The sequence below is a fragment of the Apis cerana genome, linkage group LG1 (genome assembly GCF_029169275.1).
Source record: "Apis cerana isolate GH-2021 linkage group LG1, AcerK_1.0, whole genome shotgun sequence".
In the NCBI taxonomy this organism is placed as follows: Eukaryota; Metazoa; Arthropoda; class Insecta; order Hymenoptera; family Apidae; genus Apis; species Apis cerana.
Window position 1 is genome coordinate 9,658,574 of NC_083852.1, and position 20,329 is coordinate 9,678,902.

The 20,329-nt window shown below is 25.5% G+C and overlaps 2 protein-coding genes and 1 long non-coding RNA gene across 5 annotated transcripts; 2 read left to right on the forward strand and 1 right to left on the reverse strand.

Annotated features, from left to right (window-relative positions):
* The first annotated feature begins 1,801 nt into the window (after positions 1 to 1,801).
* LOC108002975 (gonadotropin-releasing hormone receptor) lies at positions 1,802 to 15,214 on the forward strand. Of its 2 annotated transcripts, none has more exons than XM_062081829.1 (8): positions 1,802 to 1,955; positions 3,946 to 4,003; positions 4,902 to 5,297; positions 5,983 to 6,637; positions 13,605 to 13,788; positions 13,937 to 14,139; positions 14,566 to 14,684; positions 14,770 to 15,214. In XM_062081829.1, exons 4-8 carry the CDS (start codon positions 6,035 to 6,037, stop codon positions 14,873 to 14,875), a joined length of 1,215 nt encoding a protein of 404 aa, XP_061937813.1. In that variant the 5' UTR covers positions 1,802 to 1,955; positions 3,946 to 4,003; positions 4,902 to 5,297; positions 5,983 to 6,034; the 3' UTR covers positions 14,876 to 15,214. The 2 variants fall into 2 exon arrangements, with proteins under 2 accessions (XP_061937813.1, XP_016920488.1); XM_017064999.2 differs by lacking the exon at positions 1,802 to 1,955 and adding an exon at positions 2,583 to 3,797.
* Positions 10,142 to 11,144, reverse strand: LOC108002976 (protamine-like protein). The gene is made up of 2 exons (XM_028669284.2): positions 10,985 to 11,144; positions 10,142 to 10,640 (listed from the first exon to the last, which is right to left on the reverse strand). Exons 1-2 carry the CDS (start codon positions 11,126 to 11,128, stop codon positions 10,152 to 10,154), a joined length of 633 nt encoding a protein of 210 aa, XP_028525085.1. The 5' UTR covers positions 11,129 to 11,144; the 3' UTR covers positions 10,142 to 10,151.
* A 2,369-nt stretch (positions 15,215 to 17,583) lies between the features above and the next one.
* Positions 17,584 to 19,026, forward strand: LOC108002954 (uncharacterized). Of its 2 annotated transcripts, XR_001766932.3 has the most exons (3): positions 17,586 to 17,814; positions 17,958 to 18,065; positions 18,761 to 19,026. It is a non-coding gene; the product is annotated as an uncharacterized LOC108002954 (long non-coding RNA). The 2 variants fall into 2 exon arrangements; XR_009829572.1 differs by having other exon boundaries at positions 17,584 to 18,065.
* Positions 19,027 to 20,329: the final 1,303 nt, after the last annotated feature.

Here is a 20,329-nt window from a genome sequence, read left to right on the forward strand (position 1 = left end):
CTGATATGAATAGCTATAAAAAGAACATAGAGAGATCACAGTTCGTCAATAAGCAATAATTTTTTTTCAGATAATTATAATTTCGTTTGCATAAAAACAATGTAGAGATTAAAAATTTAGAAATGATTAGTTTCTTAACTTTTTTTCATTTTCATTATTATTCAAGAATTTTAAAAATCTTAAAATAAATTAGAAAATCATAATAAGTCCATTATAAAATGAGACTATGCTATAATTTTACATTATTTTAAGTAACATAAACCAAGTAATTTCCAAAGCCAATCTAACACTGAAATCGACAAATATAAAAAGATACAAAGAAAGATATTCTTTTCTAAAATATTAATTTAATCTAATTCAATTTAAAACACAAATTTCTTCAAATAATTTCTACATGACTTGACACGTGAAATTTTCTCCAATTCTCTCTGAATACCAAAGCCCTATATGGCTTATATTGAGGTGTGAAAGAGATCTTATTTTTTTCGACCAAAAGTTTTTCTTCACCCTTATCCTCGTGTTTTCTTGGCAACATGAAATGCTTCTTATATGCTTCCGTTCATATTGAGTCTCAATCGATGTTTAAACCATGAATTCACCAAATAGCAACATCGTTGATTTTGTTTCGAGCTGATCATTTCTCGTTTCTTCTCTCATTTTCCAACATTCAATGCATTCATGGAACAAAGGTAGAAGTTTATTTCATTCTCTAATATGCCATTCTCGCCATTTTCTTAGAGATAAAAGTAAAAAATACGTTCTCACGAAATGTATTATAAATGTTCACGTCACACAACCAAAAAAAATAATTTTCTGGATTTAAAAAGTACTTGGAAGTATACAAATTGTTAAATCTAAGAATGTATTAGAAAAAATATGTATTTGATTGGAAAATTAGTTAGAATAAGAAGAAGAAACAATCTGAAAGAAAAATCTGATTAATTTTAATGTAGATTTATCTCTGATAAAAAATACATAATAATTTTTTAAGAAAAAAGCAATGTAAAAGCAAAACTGTTGAACATAGTTAATAATTTCAATGCTAAAAGCAATTATTCGTGAATATGGAAACGAAAATTCATTCAAAATATTGAATATTGAAATATTTTAAAATAATAAAAAATAATTTCTTTGTGAATTTACGACAATGAATATTTTTTCCGGGACTTTTGTCAAATTCTTTTCCATTATTATTCTGCCTTTTCACTCTGTTCTACTTTGTAATTGTACAATTAAATTTCTTTTCTTTTGTATTTTCTTCATATCTATTTTATCATAGCATTCCACATTTCAAAAATTGCGATAATTTTGATCAATTTTCAAAGAAAAACTCAAAGAAATTAAGTATCTCTAAAAATTTTGAATTATCAAAAACCAAGAATAATATTTAGGAAAAATAGTTTCTCAAATTTGTGGTCATCAAATTAATTAAAGAAACTAGTTTCTCAACATCCCTATATGTAAAATATTTCTTACTCAAAAATCTAATGTCAAAGTAATAAATAATATTTAATATTAACATAAACTATTTTAATCTATAATTTCAATCTATTTAAAAACAAAATTTATTTAAAATATTTTTTCACATATTTCTAAGGCCAAATAATTGTTACATATATACATAGAATATTTCGTATATATAAATGAATAGCTGATAGATTTCAAATCGGATGACTCGAAAGAAGCTTAATTTTCATCTTTCTTTTTCTCTTCTTTCTTTTACCTGTTTCCAGAGATCATTCGATGAGAGGATTCCATAGAAAAGTTGCGTAGGAGGGATGAAATACCGATTCCCATAGCTAGAAGGTGGAAAAGAGATGTGGATGAGGAGGAGAAGTTGGAGCGGATCCGATTGATGGAGTCTACTCCGACAAATTGATAAAGAAGGAAGAGAAGTGTAGAGAGCGTTTTGTTCTTTCGAACTTTTACAACGCTTGGGACAATGGGGATCGGTGGTAAGTTGTTAGTTAACTTGGTGAAGTTTTAACGTGTAATTTGTAATTTGGGAAGGTATTGGTTTAAAGTAAAATTTTAGAAAAAGGAAGAAAAATTGAAAAATAGAAAATTATGATGAAGGAAATTATTATATAGGAATTAAAAAAATATCAAAAATACTTAAAAACAGATGGAGTATATGTAACGTCTAAATTTTGAGAAAAAAGAATTAATAATTATATTGAAACGAATGAAAAGAGTGAGTATCTTACAAACGAGCAACTGCGTTATTTCATTTCATACTCTGATTCGTAATTTAATCTAATTTAATAATTTATACACATTCATATTTTATTATTATATCTTATTCTATCAAATATATTTAATTCGTTACGATTTATTGTCATTTTATATATTTATTTATTAACTGCATTAACGAAAATAATAATAATATCAGAACAGAATGATGAGAAATATGATGCAATTAATAGTTATCATATTTAAATCATATTATTTTGTTTACAACAAAATAATGAATTCCTGGAATGGAAAAATGGGATTGAATAATGCATTACTTATGTATTCACATTTAAATCGTTTTGCATCATAAAATGCAAAACAAACAAGAGAATAAGGTGGATAGAATCGAAAGAAAGAGATGGAAAAATGGAAGGCAAGCGTTTTCCACCGCTAGTCGATATCCGCTTGGCGGCTTAGTATCATGAAACCAGAAGATCACCGATTTTCAAAACGAATAATCCGTAAATAAGTTAAAAAATTAATCGGTATTTAACGATACCAATATCTCATAAATATTTATAATAACGATCGAGTGTGTGAGAATAATTTGAAAATTTTTTAATTTAAAAAATTGTGATTTTCGATCGATAACAATTGTGCATGAGAGAATAATTTAAGAAAAATTTTTAATTTTTATAATATAACGCATTGATAATGCTGACAATGTACAATGCACAATATAAATTGATATAATGATTATTGTAAAAAGAAAAAAATTTGTAAAAGGATTAAAATCGTAATATAAACAAACGTATAGTTTTTATCATTGCAATGACTGTTTCAAACAACTACGATGTAAACTTCTTTTCTGTGTTAATTAAACGCGTGACCAAGTGAAAAAGTGAAGGACAAGAAAAAGATCAGATAGAAAATGAATAAATTCTTAAACATGTCGTGTTAGTGTCAATGCGATCGTGAAGTACAATTATTACAATAATATTATACATAGGAAAGACATAATATTTTCTTTGCAGAATTTTAACAATTTTAAAAGTTTAATAAGTTAGGAATAAATTTTTTTTGTTACACAACTGATGAGGTAAAAAATAATTGAAAAAAATTTGTTTTTTGCTGAAAACTTTATTCTATTTAAAATGAAAAGAGATTTTAACGATCAAAATGTAAAATATTTCAACTAATTTCTCATTATTGAGTGTTTCAATAAAAAATACGCTTGTTTTTAAAAGATAAAAAGATTCTTACTTAATAGATTCTTATAAAAAAATATGCCAATCATCGGCTTGTGACAGTGCAATATAGTGATAAATAATAGTAAATAGTGATTATATGTAACAAGACTTTCATTGACAAGATCTTATTCATTCCTCTTGGTTTTTCTAATAACACTCTTATTAGATTATTTACAATTTCCTTTAAAATTATGATATTTATTCATAAATATGAAAATACAATTAAAATCGATATCAAAGTGGAACATAAAAATTCTATTCTTTTTAAGATCAATCAAACAATAATTAAACGTTTAAATAAATGAGATTGAAATTCACGAGAAATGAATATAATGAATCAGAAACTTTCTACGTCGAAGGAAATAGATATTAGTAAGTTTATATAAAATTATAGATATATAGGAAATCAGATTGCTACGGATATAAATTCTGATTGACAGTATAATGTACTTTTAATGGCATAACATGCTTTTACAAATAATTAGTATACTGTTAATAATGAAATATTTTTTAATTTTAGTTTCTATCGAATCTAAATCAAGAGAGAGAAAGAGAGAGAGAGAATACAGAAAATACAGGTATGATCATTGAATAATTTCCATTGTGTACAATTAATATTGTATATCATTATATTATAAATAAGATATTAATAAATAAGATATAAAAGGTATAATAAATAATAATTAATTCTACAGATTATGAATAAGAATTAATAAATACGATAGAAAAAAATATTTACATAAAATTAAATGATTCATTGAAAGTATGATTAAATAAAATAATTTCTTTATAATGGAATCATAATTGACATCGATTCAACAAAAAATTATTCTACTATGTTTAATGAGATGATTTATGAAACAAACAATCGACCTCGCATAATTTCAATCAATAATCATACGTATAATTTACATATGTTTCCTGTTATTTATTTCTCTTTTTTTCGCGTTGAAAATGAAGGATATTGCGTTAACTCTTTTAAAAATTAATCTTAATTAATTATGCATTTTTCCTTTCCTTTAATTCTTTTCAAAACAAAACATAAGAAGTAAAAAATTATTACACATCACAAACCAAATGATGTTAGAGAAAAGTTTAAACATTTATTTATTAATCATTTATCATATTCTTATTATTATTTATCGCTAATAACAGAAGATTTAAATTACATTTCAATTATAATAATAATCTTCGTATATTGAAAAAAATAAAAAAAACAATAAACGAGAAAATTGATCTAATTTTTTATTCAATTCTTTCTATACTGTTTACTTGAATATTGACGTGTACTCAATTATATATGTATATGTAGTTAAATTAATATGATAAAAATATTTATCCAATATCACATTTTTCAAAACTTTAGAAAAAATGAAAATTAAAACCCCTATTTTTTTTCTTTATTTCTAAATTTCTAATCTAAATATCTTTAATAATTATGTCCATACTTATATATTTTTAATATAAATAATTCAGTTCACAGCTCTTAACTGCGACGTTTGCTTCTTTATACTTCTAATAGAAGTATAAAGGGATTGGAAGAAACAAGAAAAATTCTAATTAAAATCAATGTCAAAGATAAAATTATTCGATGTAAATCAAAGATTCCAAGAATACGCTTAATAAATAAAAACGAAACAGTGGAACAGAGACAGTCCTTGAACAAATGGAGGAATGAAGTGATACGCATGTTCAACGAATGCAAAAAACCAGTGAAATAGCAACGAGACTTTATTATAACATTTCCCAACTGAATCTTGCCAATTTAATGCGAGTCCACTCTCTGCTCATCCTGCAATTTTTTTTGGCGAAACGTGAAAACGTGAAAAATCCACCATTTTTTTTTTTTTTTGAAAACAAAGAGAATCGAAGGTAAGTCCATGTTGGCGAATTTTTTTCTCCCTTTTTTTCCTTTTTTTTTTCTTTTCTTTTTTATGGAAATATTTTACGACCGACCAGAAATGAAGGAACAAAAAATTTATAAGATTCATGAATACGTACGCTAGAATAAATTATTTTTCACGATTTCAGAATTATAACGCATCGTGTTTTTAAGTGTTGAACATTGGCGTTTCCAGAAATATATTACGTACGTTTTAAATTATAAAATAGTTTTCCCTGAAGTTTACGATATATTTTTTTCACTGTTCACTTTCTCGATATTAGGAAAATTTGTATCTTTCCATACAGAAATTAGAAATATTAAAATTTTTTCCCAATAAAATTTAATTAAATCATGTAAAATTTAAATCCATCTTCGTTTTTACATCTGACTCGATTGTTGCCCGATCAATTTCAAATTCGAAGATCCGATCCACGGATATATCCGATTCATGAATATTTGCTACTCTATCGCAATATTATCGATTATTCGATATTAATTTCCGATTCACCGGATTTTCAATTACATCGACGTTAATTTCTCGATGACAAATTATTCAAAGATGTGTATACAAATTTTTATTAAATACTGCTTACATTTTTTTAAATACATAATAATAATAATATCTTTTAGGACGCGCGAAAAAATCGCTCATCGAGTCCTCATTGTTCGCAGATACAATGAAGAACAACAATACGAGGAGGGATAGAACGAAAAATCATCAAGAATGACGATACCAAGCAATTATACCACGTACATGTTACCAGCTTGCGATAATCTGACCAACTTCTTCAATCACTCTCGTGATCTAACCCTTGACTCGAGATTATGGAACACGAGCGAGTTGAGCCATCCCTTTCATTCTTACAATTTAAAAAACATAACGTGTTTGGAACACGCGCCACACTCAAACAGCAACACCCTCTTTAAATCTGTCATATTGAGCATCATGGCGGTCATCAGCATATTGGCCAACCTGGTCACCATATACTCGATCGTCAGGTGTCGACGAAGACACCACTCTTGGTCGGCGATTTACACGTTGATCCTGCAGCTAGCTGTAGCCGATCTCTTCGTATCAGTGTTCTGCATAGGCGGAGAAGCGATGTGGAATTACACCGTGGAATGGATATGGGGAAACGTTGCGTGCAAATTGTTCAAATTCTTTCAGGTGTTCAGCCTGTATCTGAGCACGTTCGTGCTGGTACTGATCGGTGTGGACAGATTCTTTGCCATAAGATATCCTATGAAAGGGATGAACACAGCTGAGAGATGTTTGAAGTTCATCATCGTGGCGTGGATACTATCCTTTCTACTGTCACTGCCTCAGGTAAGCAACGTTGTAATATGTTTATAGTTTTCAAAAGTGGAAGTTAAGGATTGAAAATGGAAAATAAAATAATTAAGTAGGAACAATTATAAGGAACTAAGGGATAAATTATTTTATTGCCATCTATCCGTTTGATCATACCCATTGAACATTCACTTTTAATCAATTAAATAATAATAATAATTATTCAGTTAGGAAACTCGCCCAAGTGAAGAAATTTAAATTTAATTGATTGTAGTATAATTGATTGATAAGGTACATCTACGAGTTGAATTACACGTTCCAACTCTTGAAGCAATTGGAGAAACTTTGGTCTCTGAAAATTATCAAGGGTAAATAAGGGATATAGTTAGAATTCCCCAGATTAATAGGGAATTTTTAATCAGGAAAGAGAGACGAGTTAACAAGTCATTGAACTTATTTAATTATCTAGAAAGATTATATATAGGATTTACATCCTAATATATAATCTTTCTAATATATAATATAAAGAATAAACTGCATTTGTTCAATACTTTTATTTTTTTATTTATTTTTTTTTTATATTGCTTAAAATCAATATATAATCAAACTATTTCGCTTTAAATGGTGAATAGTGGTCGTTTTGAATTACTCTCGATATTCATTATTCGTTCAAATTCACAATATGATTTAATAAATAATTGTGCTATATGATACGTAATTATCATTAAGAGGATCGAGTTTCGTGGTTGAAATAGTTTGACAAATGCGTATTTTAGATTAGAAACGATATAAAATATCTATGAAAATATATATATTTCATTTAATGAACTTTCGAATCAATTCATATTAATAATACCAGTTAAGATATAATGAAATAATTAATATTATGTCGGTATAAATCATAACAAGCTGAAAAAGCAACACAATATAAATATTCGAGACATTAAAAAAGTATATAATTTTTTTTTATTTTTAATTTCTGGAACAAAAAGTAATATATGATCGACTATATTAATTATTATAAATATTCTAACATTTTGCAATAATAATTTTATTAAATTTCATTACGTGTTTTCGAATAATATTCTTATTCGAGATTTTATTACTGTTTTAGAGCGAGTACTTTGTCGTTTCTAAATTTCTAATTCATCGCTGCGCGATACGAAATCGAGCAAACTTTTCGACGAAATTTGTCCGCTCCAAACGAGTTAAAAGTTCGATCAGTGAAACCGATCAAGTGGCTGATTCGCAATTAAAAAGTAATTTGCAGCAGCTGACATTCGGTTGCCGATAAAACTTTTCAACAAATGTGCGAAAGAAGAAAGTAAAGAAATCGCTTATTTCTCTCTCTCTCTCTTTCTCTCTTTCCTTACAACTTTTATTTCTCTCAATTTCTTTAATCGCATTTTAACGGAAAACAGCAGCCATTACGTGCCTGAAATTGAAAATAATTTTCAATTGAAAAAAAAATTATTTTGAATAATAATTTATTTTGAATAATAATTTGCCAAATAATATTATACTTTAAAATTTTAGAGTTTTTTTTTTTAGAGTTGCAAGTTATAGATTATGAATTTTTTTCTCTAACAAAAGATAATTTGATATTAGATAAGATTTATTTCCGTAAAATTTATTTTATTATCTGGTATTAAACTTGCAATTTATTAATATTAATAAATAATAAAATTAATCGAACTATGAAAAATATTCAAGGAATTAAAAATTCAATCTTTGATAGAATTGCATAGTATTCATTAACAGTCTAATAACTCTTAATCACTATATATATGTGTATATTGTAATTATCACAATTATCCATGATTCCCAATTAATATTAATAGATTACAAAAATGCCTATCGATAAAAACTTGTTTTCTTAGTCAATTAATCGACGATTATTATAAATTTAATTTTTAAACATTTTAATTCATCATTGTCACGGACAATGTCATGTCTTTAATTAAGCTTAAAATGAAGAACTTGTCACGAGCACGAGCAAACGAATTATAAAACACTGGAAAATAATAGCATATCGAAATTGGAAACTGACCCAAACCGCGGAACATCACATGCGGTTTTCGCGACAAAACCAAAATTCTGCATGGTGGCACGCAAAACAGTTCCGGATGTCTGGTCAGAGAAAAGTGTTAATTTATATGTAAATTCGTAAAGTAAAAAACTGAGATATAACAATGTTACGTTGTCCATTAAAAAATGGAATGGCCTGATTAAAAAAGAAAGGGTGAAATATAGAAATTTAAACGTCAGTTTGCAAATTTGAAGCTAAAAGCTAATATTAATTAAAAATTTTACGACTCCTTCTTTCTTTCTTTTCTCTTCTGTTTTTTTTTTTTTTTTTTTTTTTGCTGAACTTAAAAACTGTGCAAATATTCATTTTAAAAAAAGAAGAAAAAATAGATATATTGTTCTTCGAAAAAATAAAGTAACGTATCAAAAGAATTTTACACAAGTTTATAATAGTAAAATTCTATATATTTTCACTCTCCACTGTTACAAAATTATTATCAAATAAGACGTAACATGTGTCTCATAATAAAACGATGTAACTTGTACAGAAAAAGGAGAATAAAAAATTGTCATAGAAAAACTGAATAGACGAGAAAATTATATAAATTACGTAGTAGAGTATATAAAATGTCAATAAAAATGAATCAATCTTAGGAAGATACATTATACAACCAACATGTTGGTGCTTTAAGATGATTTTCTTTGTACCACTGTTCACTGTGTTCATTGTATCACTGTAAGAAAAGAAACGATATAAATTAAGAAGATATAAATCTTATGTTATAAATCTTTATCTTAAGATTCAAAAACAATTAGTTAATTATCTTATCAAGCCAATTGACTATTTTTTTCTTCCACTTTTAATTTTCTTAAACAAATATTAATTATTATTACTTAAGAATTAGTAAAAAAATTTCATTCAATCTTTCTTCCAGTAAATCTGATTCTATCTCAAACCATTTTCCATTTCCTCCCCGAGCTGTTTACCATCATATCAATTTGCTACTTTACAAAACATAGGAATACGCCCCTCAAGAAAAGCTTCTCGAATAAATTGCTGCCTCAAGCTTTGCTTTGTTATCGTACAAGCTGCTCAACCCTATTTCATCTTGCGCTTAAAACAAAAAGAAATTGGCCGCGACATTTCAGTAATCCCCATTTAAGATCAAAACCAACTCTTTTACAATAACATTCCCCACATTCCCATGTATTATAAATAATAAAATCCCCATATTTCAGACGAATCTCAAAAATATTAATACAATTTTGTCAAATCAACTCTCAAGTCTTAACTTGTTGACTTAATAAATGAAGAAATGAATGAAGAAACTATAAATGATTAACGTGATTAACAAATATCACAGTTTCGTCAATTTCGATACAAATGAATAAATAAACATCCCCACAATTCCATAGTAAAAAAAAAGAAAAAAAGTAACAAGACAGTACCAATACTCTGCCTTTCACTTTTACACCTTACCCAATGACAGCATGTACACACCATGGGGAATCATGTGCATTTCTACTCCATCGAAGAGGCACTGGACAACGAACTCTTTTCGCTGACCGCGGAATCGTAACCTTCCACCGATTTCCGCGTGCAGAATTTATCGAACGGTTGGGAGGTGGGGGCCCTTTTCAGCCGATCCAAATTGCCGCTGCGCCCCGTACCACCGCACGGGCATTTCCTTTTCCTTCTTCTTCGGCTACGAGACCGCCTCCGCCTCCTACGAGTTCGGCAGCCGCCTCGAGCCGCCCGCCTACGCCTCACGCGTCTTCTAGGCTTGCATCTGCAGAATCTCCTCTTCCTCTTCCCTCGTCTGCGCCCTTTTTTCTTGCATTTGCACCCCATCTTCCGCTGCATCCTGCTTCTTCGGCAGGCGTCCAATAGATTCACCTCTTGCTCCGCGATCTCTTGACACTTTATATCCCCGTTCGTCGGTAAAATGTAATGGCCGCCATTCTTCTTCAAAATGCCGTACGCCACCCCGCGTTTCAAAGCCGTTTGCATCTGTTTGGATTCGAGGATTGAGTTTTCGGGATATATAAACGAATATGGAGATACGAAACGTGTTTAATATTGGAGAATTGAAGGGTTGAAGAAAGGCAAAATTCATTTTTCTAAGTTTTGAAATATTTATTGTTTCTTAGTAGTGTTTGGATAAGTTTGGATGTAAACGAGTTTTAGCTATTTTTTTTCTAATTTAATAATTTGTAGATTATAATAATATAGTTGTGGCAACTTGTTGTGCGAATAGTTATGTTCTAGTCTAATGAGAATGTAGAAATTTATCTTTTGATATATTTCCATGATGAAGATTTTGTTTCTATTATTCAAGAAAAAGTTTCGCTAACCTGACGACGCGCTACATTTGGTAATATATCGTAGACAGACGAGAGATAATGCAAGATTTCTTTCGAAGTCGATCCTTTTAATTCGCGAAGATTTTTAATGGCCTTGATGACTAACCCGAGAATTTTAGACGAATCACTCACCATGATTGCATCCTTCTTCTAAACTGCAAAAGAATATCGAATTAGAATTCTCTGTATTCATAAGATGTATCTGTAAAAAATTTTTCGCGCCATTTTTCAAAACATCCGAAAGAAACATTCGTTAACATCTCGATATAAATGATATAAATTAATATTAGTGCATCATTTCAAGAAAACACATAGAAAAATTAATTAAACAATTTGTTAAAACAATTTTTTATTTTAAAATGGATTTCAAAGTTTGTGATATTTTTATAATTTATGTTTCTATTTAAAATATTCAAAATCATGAAAAATCATTAATACGATAATTAGTAATTTGAACATATTTATTATTAATAACGAAATTTTGTTTTAAAATTGTTGACAGTTTTTCGTTTTTTGATAATATTTAACGAGTAAAATTCAAAAATATTAATTTTCAACTTAGATTAGATTAGTTCAAAAATAATTTATTTTTATTATTATTAATTTTTGAACAATTAATTATAGGAAATTTTTACGCGATACATCGAAGATAGAATTAAATAAAGCAACGAGGGGATATCCTCTAACCCGATCATTCCCAAGTTCTCATTTTGAATAAAATATGAACTTGACATTGTGAATATTCATAAAGATACTTAATAAATTATTATTCAAATATATCTTCTTATGCTATTCTACACTTCGCATACTTCTTATTGCGTTGTTAAATAATTTTTTAAATGCTTGATAAATTGAAAAGTATTTTCGATAATTCGAAGAAAATGAGCGTTTTTAGTAAAATGTAATAATCAATTTAATAATCAATTTAGGATATTCATTTGTGTCCAATTAAAATTCGATTGTTTTTATAATTTTTTATTAAAATTGTAACCGAATGTTGTTAAGATGAATTAATGAAATATTTGAGTACACCATAATCTTGAATTTAATATAATAATGTAGAATTAAAAAAAGAAATGGATATCTTGACTTTTTACAATAAAATCAATAAAATCTTCGAAAAATATTCAAATACATCGAAACAATTGAGGAAATTTAAGAAATCAGATTTTGACGAAAATTTTTATATTTATAAAACATAATTCTCCTTGAGACAGAAAAATCAATCCTCAAATTTTTACCATTTTCTCATATTTTCTATACGTTTCAACTAGAAATACTTTTCATACCAAATATAATAAAATAGCAATATTTAATTAATTTAATATTTTGCTCCATGTATTACGAATTATTTATTTATAAAATTTCAAAATAATATAGGATAATTTTATCCTCTAAAATCAAAGAAACAAGTTGCTATATAACCCATTACGATCATATATAACCCATATTCACAATGTCTCGATAATAGAATTATCGTTGATATTGATTAACACAACTTATTAATTGAAATCGAAATAAGATCTATGAATACTTCTGCAACTGACTGTATATCTATATATATATACATATATACATCTATAATACTACCTTAAGAGATGGTAATTAATTGACAGATGGTCTTGGCGCTACCTGTTCCCGTGAATTTTGACGAGAAATTTTTATATTTCATCGAGCTACAACTTTCAATCCATGATTCGTTGATTTCCCTCTCCCTTTGGAAATTTTAAATACTTTGGAAATTTTTAAGATAAAACGGCGACCAAAAATTTTCTTACGTCACATTTCTGTTAACCGATGGTTGGAACGAGCATCGACGTTTACAATTGAACGTAGATGTTTCGAGTATGATCGAGAGACACGGCGTTCTAACCTTTTTTTTTTTTTTTTTAAATCGCGACTCCATTTTTCGTAATAACTTGAGAGATAACCTATCCCCAAATTCACACGTCGAGAATCGATGTTACGATCGATAACGCAGATCGTTCCATTGTGGCTGTATATAAATGAAAATAATTACAAATAAAAATACTCTACTGGGATTCGGAGAGAAAAATTCGACAAACGAACATGAAATGATTGAAATAAAACAAATCGTATTTATATTACGCGAAATAGACTAACTAGTTTTTTTAAATATCTTTTTTAAATCCCTCTTAAAATAATTATTTCTTTAACCTTTGTTATAATCGATTTTGAATTTTAAAATTTTCCAAAATAATTCAGTAGATTTTTCTATCTTATTATATTAAACTCGATGTGGTAACTTCTCGCGTAATCTCTTAATTGAAAAAGTCCAACGCAAAAATGCAAATCGAGACAAGCAGAGTCTTAAAAAAAATTCTTAAAAAAAAAACGAGGAATTTAAAATTGTAAATTGTCTGTAATTAATCGTTACATGATTGACGATGATTTCCTCGTTTTTATATATATCTACGCATAGAAACGTGAAAAATATTTCTTGAGATATGTACAGATTTATGAAATAGAATTCAATCGATCAGAGTAATGCAAAGTTATTATTAATTCACTTCAGAAGAAAATTGCATTGAACCGGAACACGTATATGCGAAATATACGTACACGATATTTTCCCATTTGACATTTTCAGATTATCATATTCCACGTTGTCCAAGGGCCGTTCGTCGAGAAATTCGAGCAATGCGTGACCTATGGATTTTACACAGAGCCCTGGCAGGAACAGCTCTACGTATCGTTCGGTTTGTTCTCCATGTTTCTTCTGCCTCTTGGCATCCTCATCGCCACCTATGTTTTCACCATAATTACAATATCTCGTGAGTAAGAAATATAAGTTTCGAAAAGATTAGGAAAGATTGTATATACATTACTTTTTTTTTTCCTTCGTTTCGTTAATAGATCTATCATTTTCCTTGTACATATTATTTGTTCGAGCAATATTAAATGTGAAAAATAATTTTTCAGGGAGCGAAAGAATGTTCAAAGTGAAATTGGCCAATAACGATATATGCCACGTAAACGGGGATGTAAATCGAAGAAAATTAATGTATCGAGCAAAAGCTAAATCATTGAGGATCAGTATCGTTATAGTGACTGCCTTTATATTTTGGTGGACACCGTATTACACAATGATGATCATATTTATGTTCTCTTGTCCCGATAAACATGTGAGTATTTTATCATAATGAGTAATTTTTCCTTATCTCTCTCCTTTTTTGGATAAATTTCTTTTTTTTTATTCATCCCCCGAAAAAATTCTCTTCTCTTGTCTCTTCTTACCATTTTTGTATTTTTGTAGTTTTTCGCTTGAGAAAAAAATGAGAGATTTCCAATTTGGAAAATTTTAAGACGCTCTTGATTTCTTCGGAGATATTATATTTATTATAATTAAGATATTTGAAATTAAAATTTAATAAATTCATCGAAAAAACGAAGAAGATCTATATATATAATATGATATAATGAATTTTAACAAATATATTATCACATTTCTTGAACATGTAAAAATGTTTACTTGCATTGGATATGTTAAGACATTCGTTATAGATATACTTTACTTTGAGAAATTAATAAAGATCTCCAACGTTTTTCAGTTTAGCGATGAACTACAAAACATTATCTTCTTCTTTGGCATGAGCAACAGTTTGGTAAATCCTCTGATATATGGGGCGTTTCATTTGTGGCCGAGAAAGCGTCGGAATTTCATCCACAGGTATGTTAATATTGTAAAAAATATATATATATATATATATAATTCTTCTGTATAACAATTGCCTACTCCATTTTGCAACTTTCAGGGAAATATCTACGACGCAACGCAGATTTACGCCAACCAGTTATGGGAGTAGCTATAGACGAGATTCACGAGAAACGCGTATACCAATTTTACCAAAAAATTATTGAAATCGTGTCCATAAATCGTAACTCGATAGATCTTTGTCGTGTAAGTTTCAATAAGTTATTGATATTTATAAAAAAATTTTAATAGATGGATGTAAATATGTATATTTGCTTAATATAGTTATAAGATGAAGAATTTCTGTTATTCAATGTTGAATTATATAACTCTACATATGTAAAGTAGTTTATCTTTCGTAATTAATATAATGATTATTATATTTTGTAAGATGCGTTTTTATAAAAATATGTCATTAAAATAAGGATAATTCTTGTAGTATTATATAAATGTACAAAAATAAAATTATACGTTAATAAAAAATTAAATTAAGAGTACAAATAAAATTATATTTTTTTAAAAAAAATGTTTGAATTTAATGTTTTTCAAAATAATATTTATGCGATATACAATCTTTTTCAATATTTAAAATATATTTATATATGAGATGATTAAAAAAATTACGAATTAAAATATAAAACGAGAATATAATATTTAATTAAAATTGTTTTTGTATTAAAAATTAGGATACATTATAGTTTTAAAAGAGAAATGATAGAAAAATGGTAAAAAAAAATAATCGAAATGCATTTAATTGATATTCTATATTTTATCCACGATCACCTATTTAGAGTAAGAATAGACAAGGAAAGCATCTGATAATAAAGGACAGAGAAGGTAAAAATTCGGGAATCAGCGCCATCTCTAGAGTGCCGCAAATCAAACTCATATAAATAAAGAGAGCAAATAATTAAAGAAAGATAGAGATAGGAAAAGTTGATTATTGTGTAACTAGTGCCATCTATTGATAATCCAATACATCTTTTCAAAAGCAAGGTAAGGTAGAATAAGAATTGACTAGCATCGCCATCTCTTCAAGATCAAAAACATTTCCTCAATGTAGATAAAGTAGAATAAGAATTAACTCTCTGCGCCATCTTTCGAGTATCAAAAATATCTTTTTGAAGACAGTAACATAGAAATGGGAATTGGGTACTAGCGCCATCTCTATACTAAATGTCTAACATTAACGAAATATTTTCTAAAAATATTCACGAGATGGCGCAGCATGTTCAATTTTTATTCTATTCCTATGCATTCGAAGTTTTCGGTCCAATATAAAAAACTATCATAACCTTAATAGTGATTAGAATTAAAATTAAAACAAAATTTGACTATAAAAATTATGAATAAGTAAAGATAATTTAAAGTAAAGTAAAAATAGATTAAAAAAAAAAATTTAATACAAATTTTATAATAAATATAAATAATAGAAATCTATATTTTTCGATTATCCACATATAATTTAATACATTTTAAATATATAATATAGATAATCATGAAACAATCGATTAATACAATAATTTTGAGTGTAAAATTTTTAATATTTTATGATTTTATTGTATTCTAAATAAGAGATATCTAAATAAATTCTTATTTAAAAAATTATTAATGTAATAAACAATTTTTTTTCTCTTATTCAGGTAAGTTAATAATATGAAATACAAATTAAATAAATAATCATTTCTCAATGCAAAAAATTATTTTTATCATTTAAAAAAGATATTATTTAGCCATTTTTAAATGAAATTAAAAATCTAAAAATATATTATTATATGTATCTAAAAAATTACTTTATTAAGTGATAGTTTAGAATTTTATTCGAAAATAAGTGTCAAATCAAACTTTTATTAAATCTTTTCGTACTAATTAAATTTTGTAATTTTTATGAAATGAGCATTAAGAGTGATGAAATTAATATATAAATATATTATACTTATGTTTACGAATTTTTTCATTTTTTGAATTATAGGTTAAATTTTTACAGATGTAATACTATTTTTAATTTTTATTGGCAAAATTTCATTTCGAAAACTGATGAAATAAATATTTATTATTATACAACTTTTTAAAAAAAAATTTAATGATTTACATTCAAATATATATAACTCAACTAATATAAACCATTATCTAAAATCGATAATGACATGAATTAATTTTCTTAATATGTTCTATATTTTTTATTTCTCACGTCTTTTTATTTTTTTCTTGAATTTTGTCATCTTTTTATTTTCTTTTTAAGTTCTTAATTTTTACAATCATTCGAAATAATAGAATATTTTTTCGAATTAAATATTTTAATTTTATATTATTTTGCTTTAAATAAAATGAATATATTTTTAATACAGATATTGCGAATAGATTATATGATTTCAAATTTTAATCTTATTATTAAAATTTAAATAAAATTATTTTAAAATCTCATTATTGAAGTTGATATTGGACAACAATGGACAACATATAAAATTAACTTTCAATTTTTATTGTAAATAATATAAATAATTTTTTTAAATGATCTGTAATATTGCAATAAATTTCAAACAATGTAAAAAATATATTTAATGTAAAATAACTATTATAAATAAATAACTATTGAATTTTATTTTATATAATTTTTAATAATAAATAATAAATTCTTTTATTATTATTTTATTTATCTTTATCTTTTTTTAATTTAATTTTTTATCTTAAATTTTTTTATCATATTTCAATATTCTTTAATTTAAATTTTATATTGATTACATTATTTTTATTTTTATATTATATTTTCAGATTTGATTAATTTTTATTTTAAATATTCAATTTTATATTTTAATTTCTCTAATTTGAATAATTTTTATATTCAATTAATTATAATAATCTATTTTTATTATTAATGGGTTTATAGAATTCAATTATTGTATAAATAGTTAATTAATAATATATAGTTAAGTAATAATATATTTTATTTCAATTTTCGCGTATTAAAGTAACTAGAGAAACATGCTTCAACCAATCAAAAAGCTGCTAAGACCCAGTGGCAAGAAGAATTAATGCATATCATAGCGCGCATAGTCATGGTATCAGTCTATAGTTGAAAATCGTAAAGATAAATTGTATTTCACTGGTAAAAATGCATAATTACATAAAACTTTTATTAATAGAATATTATATTATAATTATTAAGTTTAATTATAAATTACTAATCCTACTGTTTAATTAATATATGTTTGTTTAATTATTATATCAGAATTAAACATATTTGTGCAGATTATCGTTTTATTGAAGTTTCGAAGACAGAATGACTTTAAACATGTAATAACTTTTGCATATACACAAATTATAGATACATAATCCAACAATTTTCATACAAATATGGTAAGATTTTTATTTATTTTACAACAAAAAATAATTATTATAAATTTTTTTGATATTCGCACAAAGATAGCAATTAGCTAAATTATTATATAAATTGACATATACGTATTTCATATATTTCTATTATATTTTTCTAAGTGTTCGTCTATCCATACGACTCGAATGTTATTTGTTTTGATTTTGAAGTCTCAAGGCTGAGAACATTTCTTATAATTCAGCCTTTCCAGGAAATTGATTGTTTATGTCATATACATTCGACATGTTCCAACCTGTCGAATTGTTGAACATATCCCCTCCAATTTGTAATTCGATACATTGAAATGTATGCGAAGTATCATTTTATTATCGAAACTCGTGACGACTAGACACTTTGCTTCAGATGTGTGATTAATTTATTGAGTAATATTTTTCTAATAGTGATTTTTTATTGATACATTACTATTTCATTAACGTGTTTGTTCGATTATTTATTGAAATATTGAAAATTTATTTATTTGAATATTATAATTAATAATAATTCGATAAATGATTTGTTCTTTTTTTTTATTCGTCCATTTGATTATTAGAATTATTAATGTATTAAGAGCTTCTAAAAAAAGAATTTGAATTAGATTATCATTTTATTTTAATACAATAAATTTATTTTTATACGTTTTATTTCTATATTTATATTAAAGATATAATTTTTTTTACAGATAAGTTTTATAGATAAGCTATTTGTTGAGATTACTTTTCGCGGGAAAAAGAGTTTTCAATATGGACGCCATGATTGACAGTTACATTTTACGAAGGAAAGATAAAATTTTTATATCAAAAAAGACGTATTTATATAAGTATTTTTATATTTTGTATTTATTAGTATTTAGTTTTTATGTTTAATTTTATTAATAATTATTATATTAATTATTATATATAGAATATTAAGATAGTAGTAGAAATTATAGTAGAAATTTTAAAATAATTTAAAATGTGTTTTGTGAATTTTCTATAACTTGTAAAAATTTTCGAATATTTTTAATATGTTATTTATTTTAATAATAAGTTTTCACAATTTATTTTATTGTTTTTTCAAAAATATTTTTCTTAAAAAATGCTCAATAAGAAAAAAAAAAAGAAAATATGAAAATATATCTTTCTTTTCTATACCCTCCCTTTCTTTATTAATTTTATTTTCAGATTATTGTAACCATGCAAAATGTGGTTAGTAGAGTCACTGTTTGTTTTGTGATAGTATTTCCTATTTTTTAAAATAGAATAGTTCTAAATAAATTCAATTATAATATGCAAAATCAGTGCTTGTTCGCCGATTATACGATATAATCGGACATTAATAATTTTTTTATATTTTTATTTTAAATATTCGTTTTCGGTATAAAATAAAGTCAGTGCATCTTTCAAGAGAATAAGATGTTCATCCATCACACGAAAAGATATCTTTTTTGCTTTCTAAATTTTTATTTTTCTATTGAAAGATAGAACAATTAAACAATTATCATTTTTAAATTTTAAGTTTTTGTTCGAAATTTTCAATTATTATTATTATTATTGTTGTTGTTGTTTCTTTTTTATTTTTCTTTTTTATTTTTTTCTTTTTTTTCTAGTTCAATTAATACTTATGCTAATTCTTTTTTTCTTGTTCTAATTCTTTTAGATTTTTAACTTTAAAATTAAATTTTTCTGCAGTATTTCTTAAAATTTAATTTTAAAATTTCTTTAAGTTAACTTTTAAATTTTAATTTAATAATATTTGATTTCTATATTATATTTCCTTTTTATGTTTTATTCATTATTATTTATGTATTACAATATAAAATTCTTTTCTTTTATGTTGCACTTTTATTAAATTTACATAATTGTTATATTGCAACATATAAAAAAATTTAATATTAAAATATATAAATAATAAATAAATATACAAACATAAGAGGACAATAAAAGATAAATATTCATTATTATAAAATAATAAAATATTGAAAGATAAATAATAAAAGAAGAAGAATTTAATTTAAAAATATTATTTGATTTCAAAATTAAGAAAATCTAAAAGAATTAAAACATAAAAAAAAGTATTTAATTATTTAATCTAAGTAAGAAATATTTAAATCTAGGTAATACAAAAACATGTAAATAAAACAACTAAATATAGCAAAATTTACAATGTCAAATTCTTTTTTTATATGCAGCTTTATTAGATTTTGTTAATTATTATATTAAATTTCTTTTTTATGTTTTTTTTCTAATTTAATTAACATTTATGCTAAATT

What these genes read in the sequence shown, in the direction of transcription:
- LOC108002975 (XM_062081829.1), top strand. Translation starts at nt 6,035, where the DNA reads ATGACGATACCAAGCAATTATACCACGTACATGTTACCAGCTTGCGAT. An exon ending in CACCATAATTACAATATCTC is followed by an intron (nt 13,789 to 13,936) that starts GTGAGTAAGAAA and finishes ATAATTTTTCAG; the next exon opens with GGAGCGAAAGAATGTTCAAA. An exon ending in TCTCTTGTCCCGATAAACAT is followed by an intron (nt 14,140 to 14,565) that starts GTGAGTATTTTA and finishes AACGTTTTTCAG; the next exon opens with TTTAGCGATGAACTACAAAA.
- LOC108002976 (XM_028669284.2), bottom strand. Translation starts at nt 11,128, where the DNA reads ATGGTGAGTGATTCGTCTAAAATTCTCGGGTTAGTCATCAAGGCCATT. An exon ending in CAAATGTAGCGCGTCGTCAG is followed by an intron (nt 10,641 to 10,984) that starts GTTAGCGAAACT and finishes GAATCCAAACAG; the next exon opens with ATGCAAACGGCTTTGAAACG.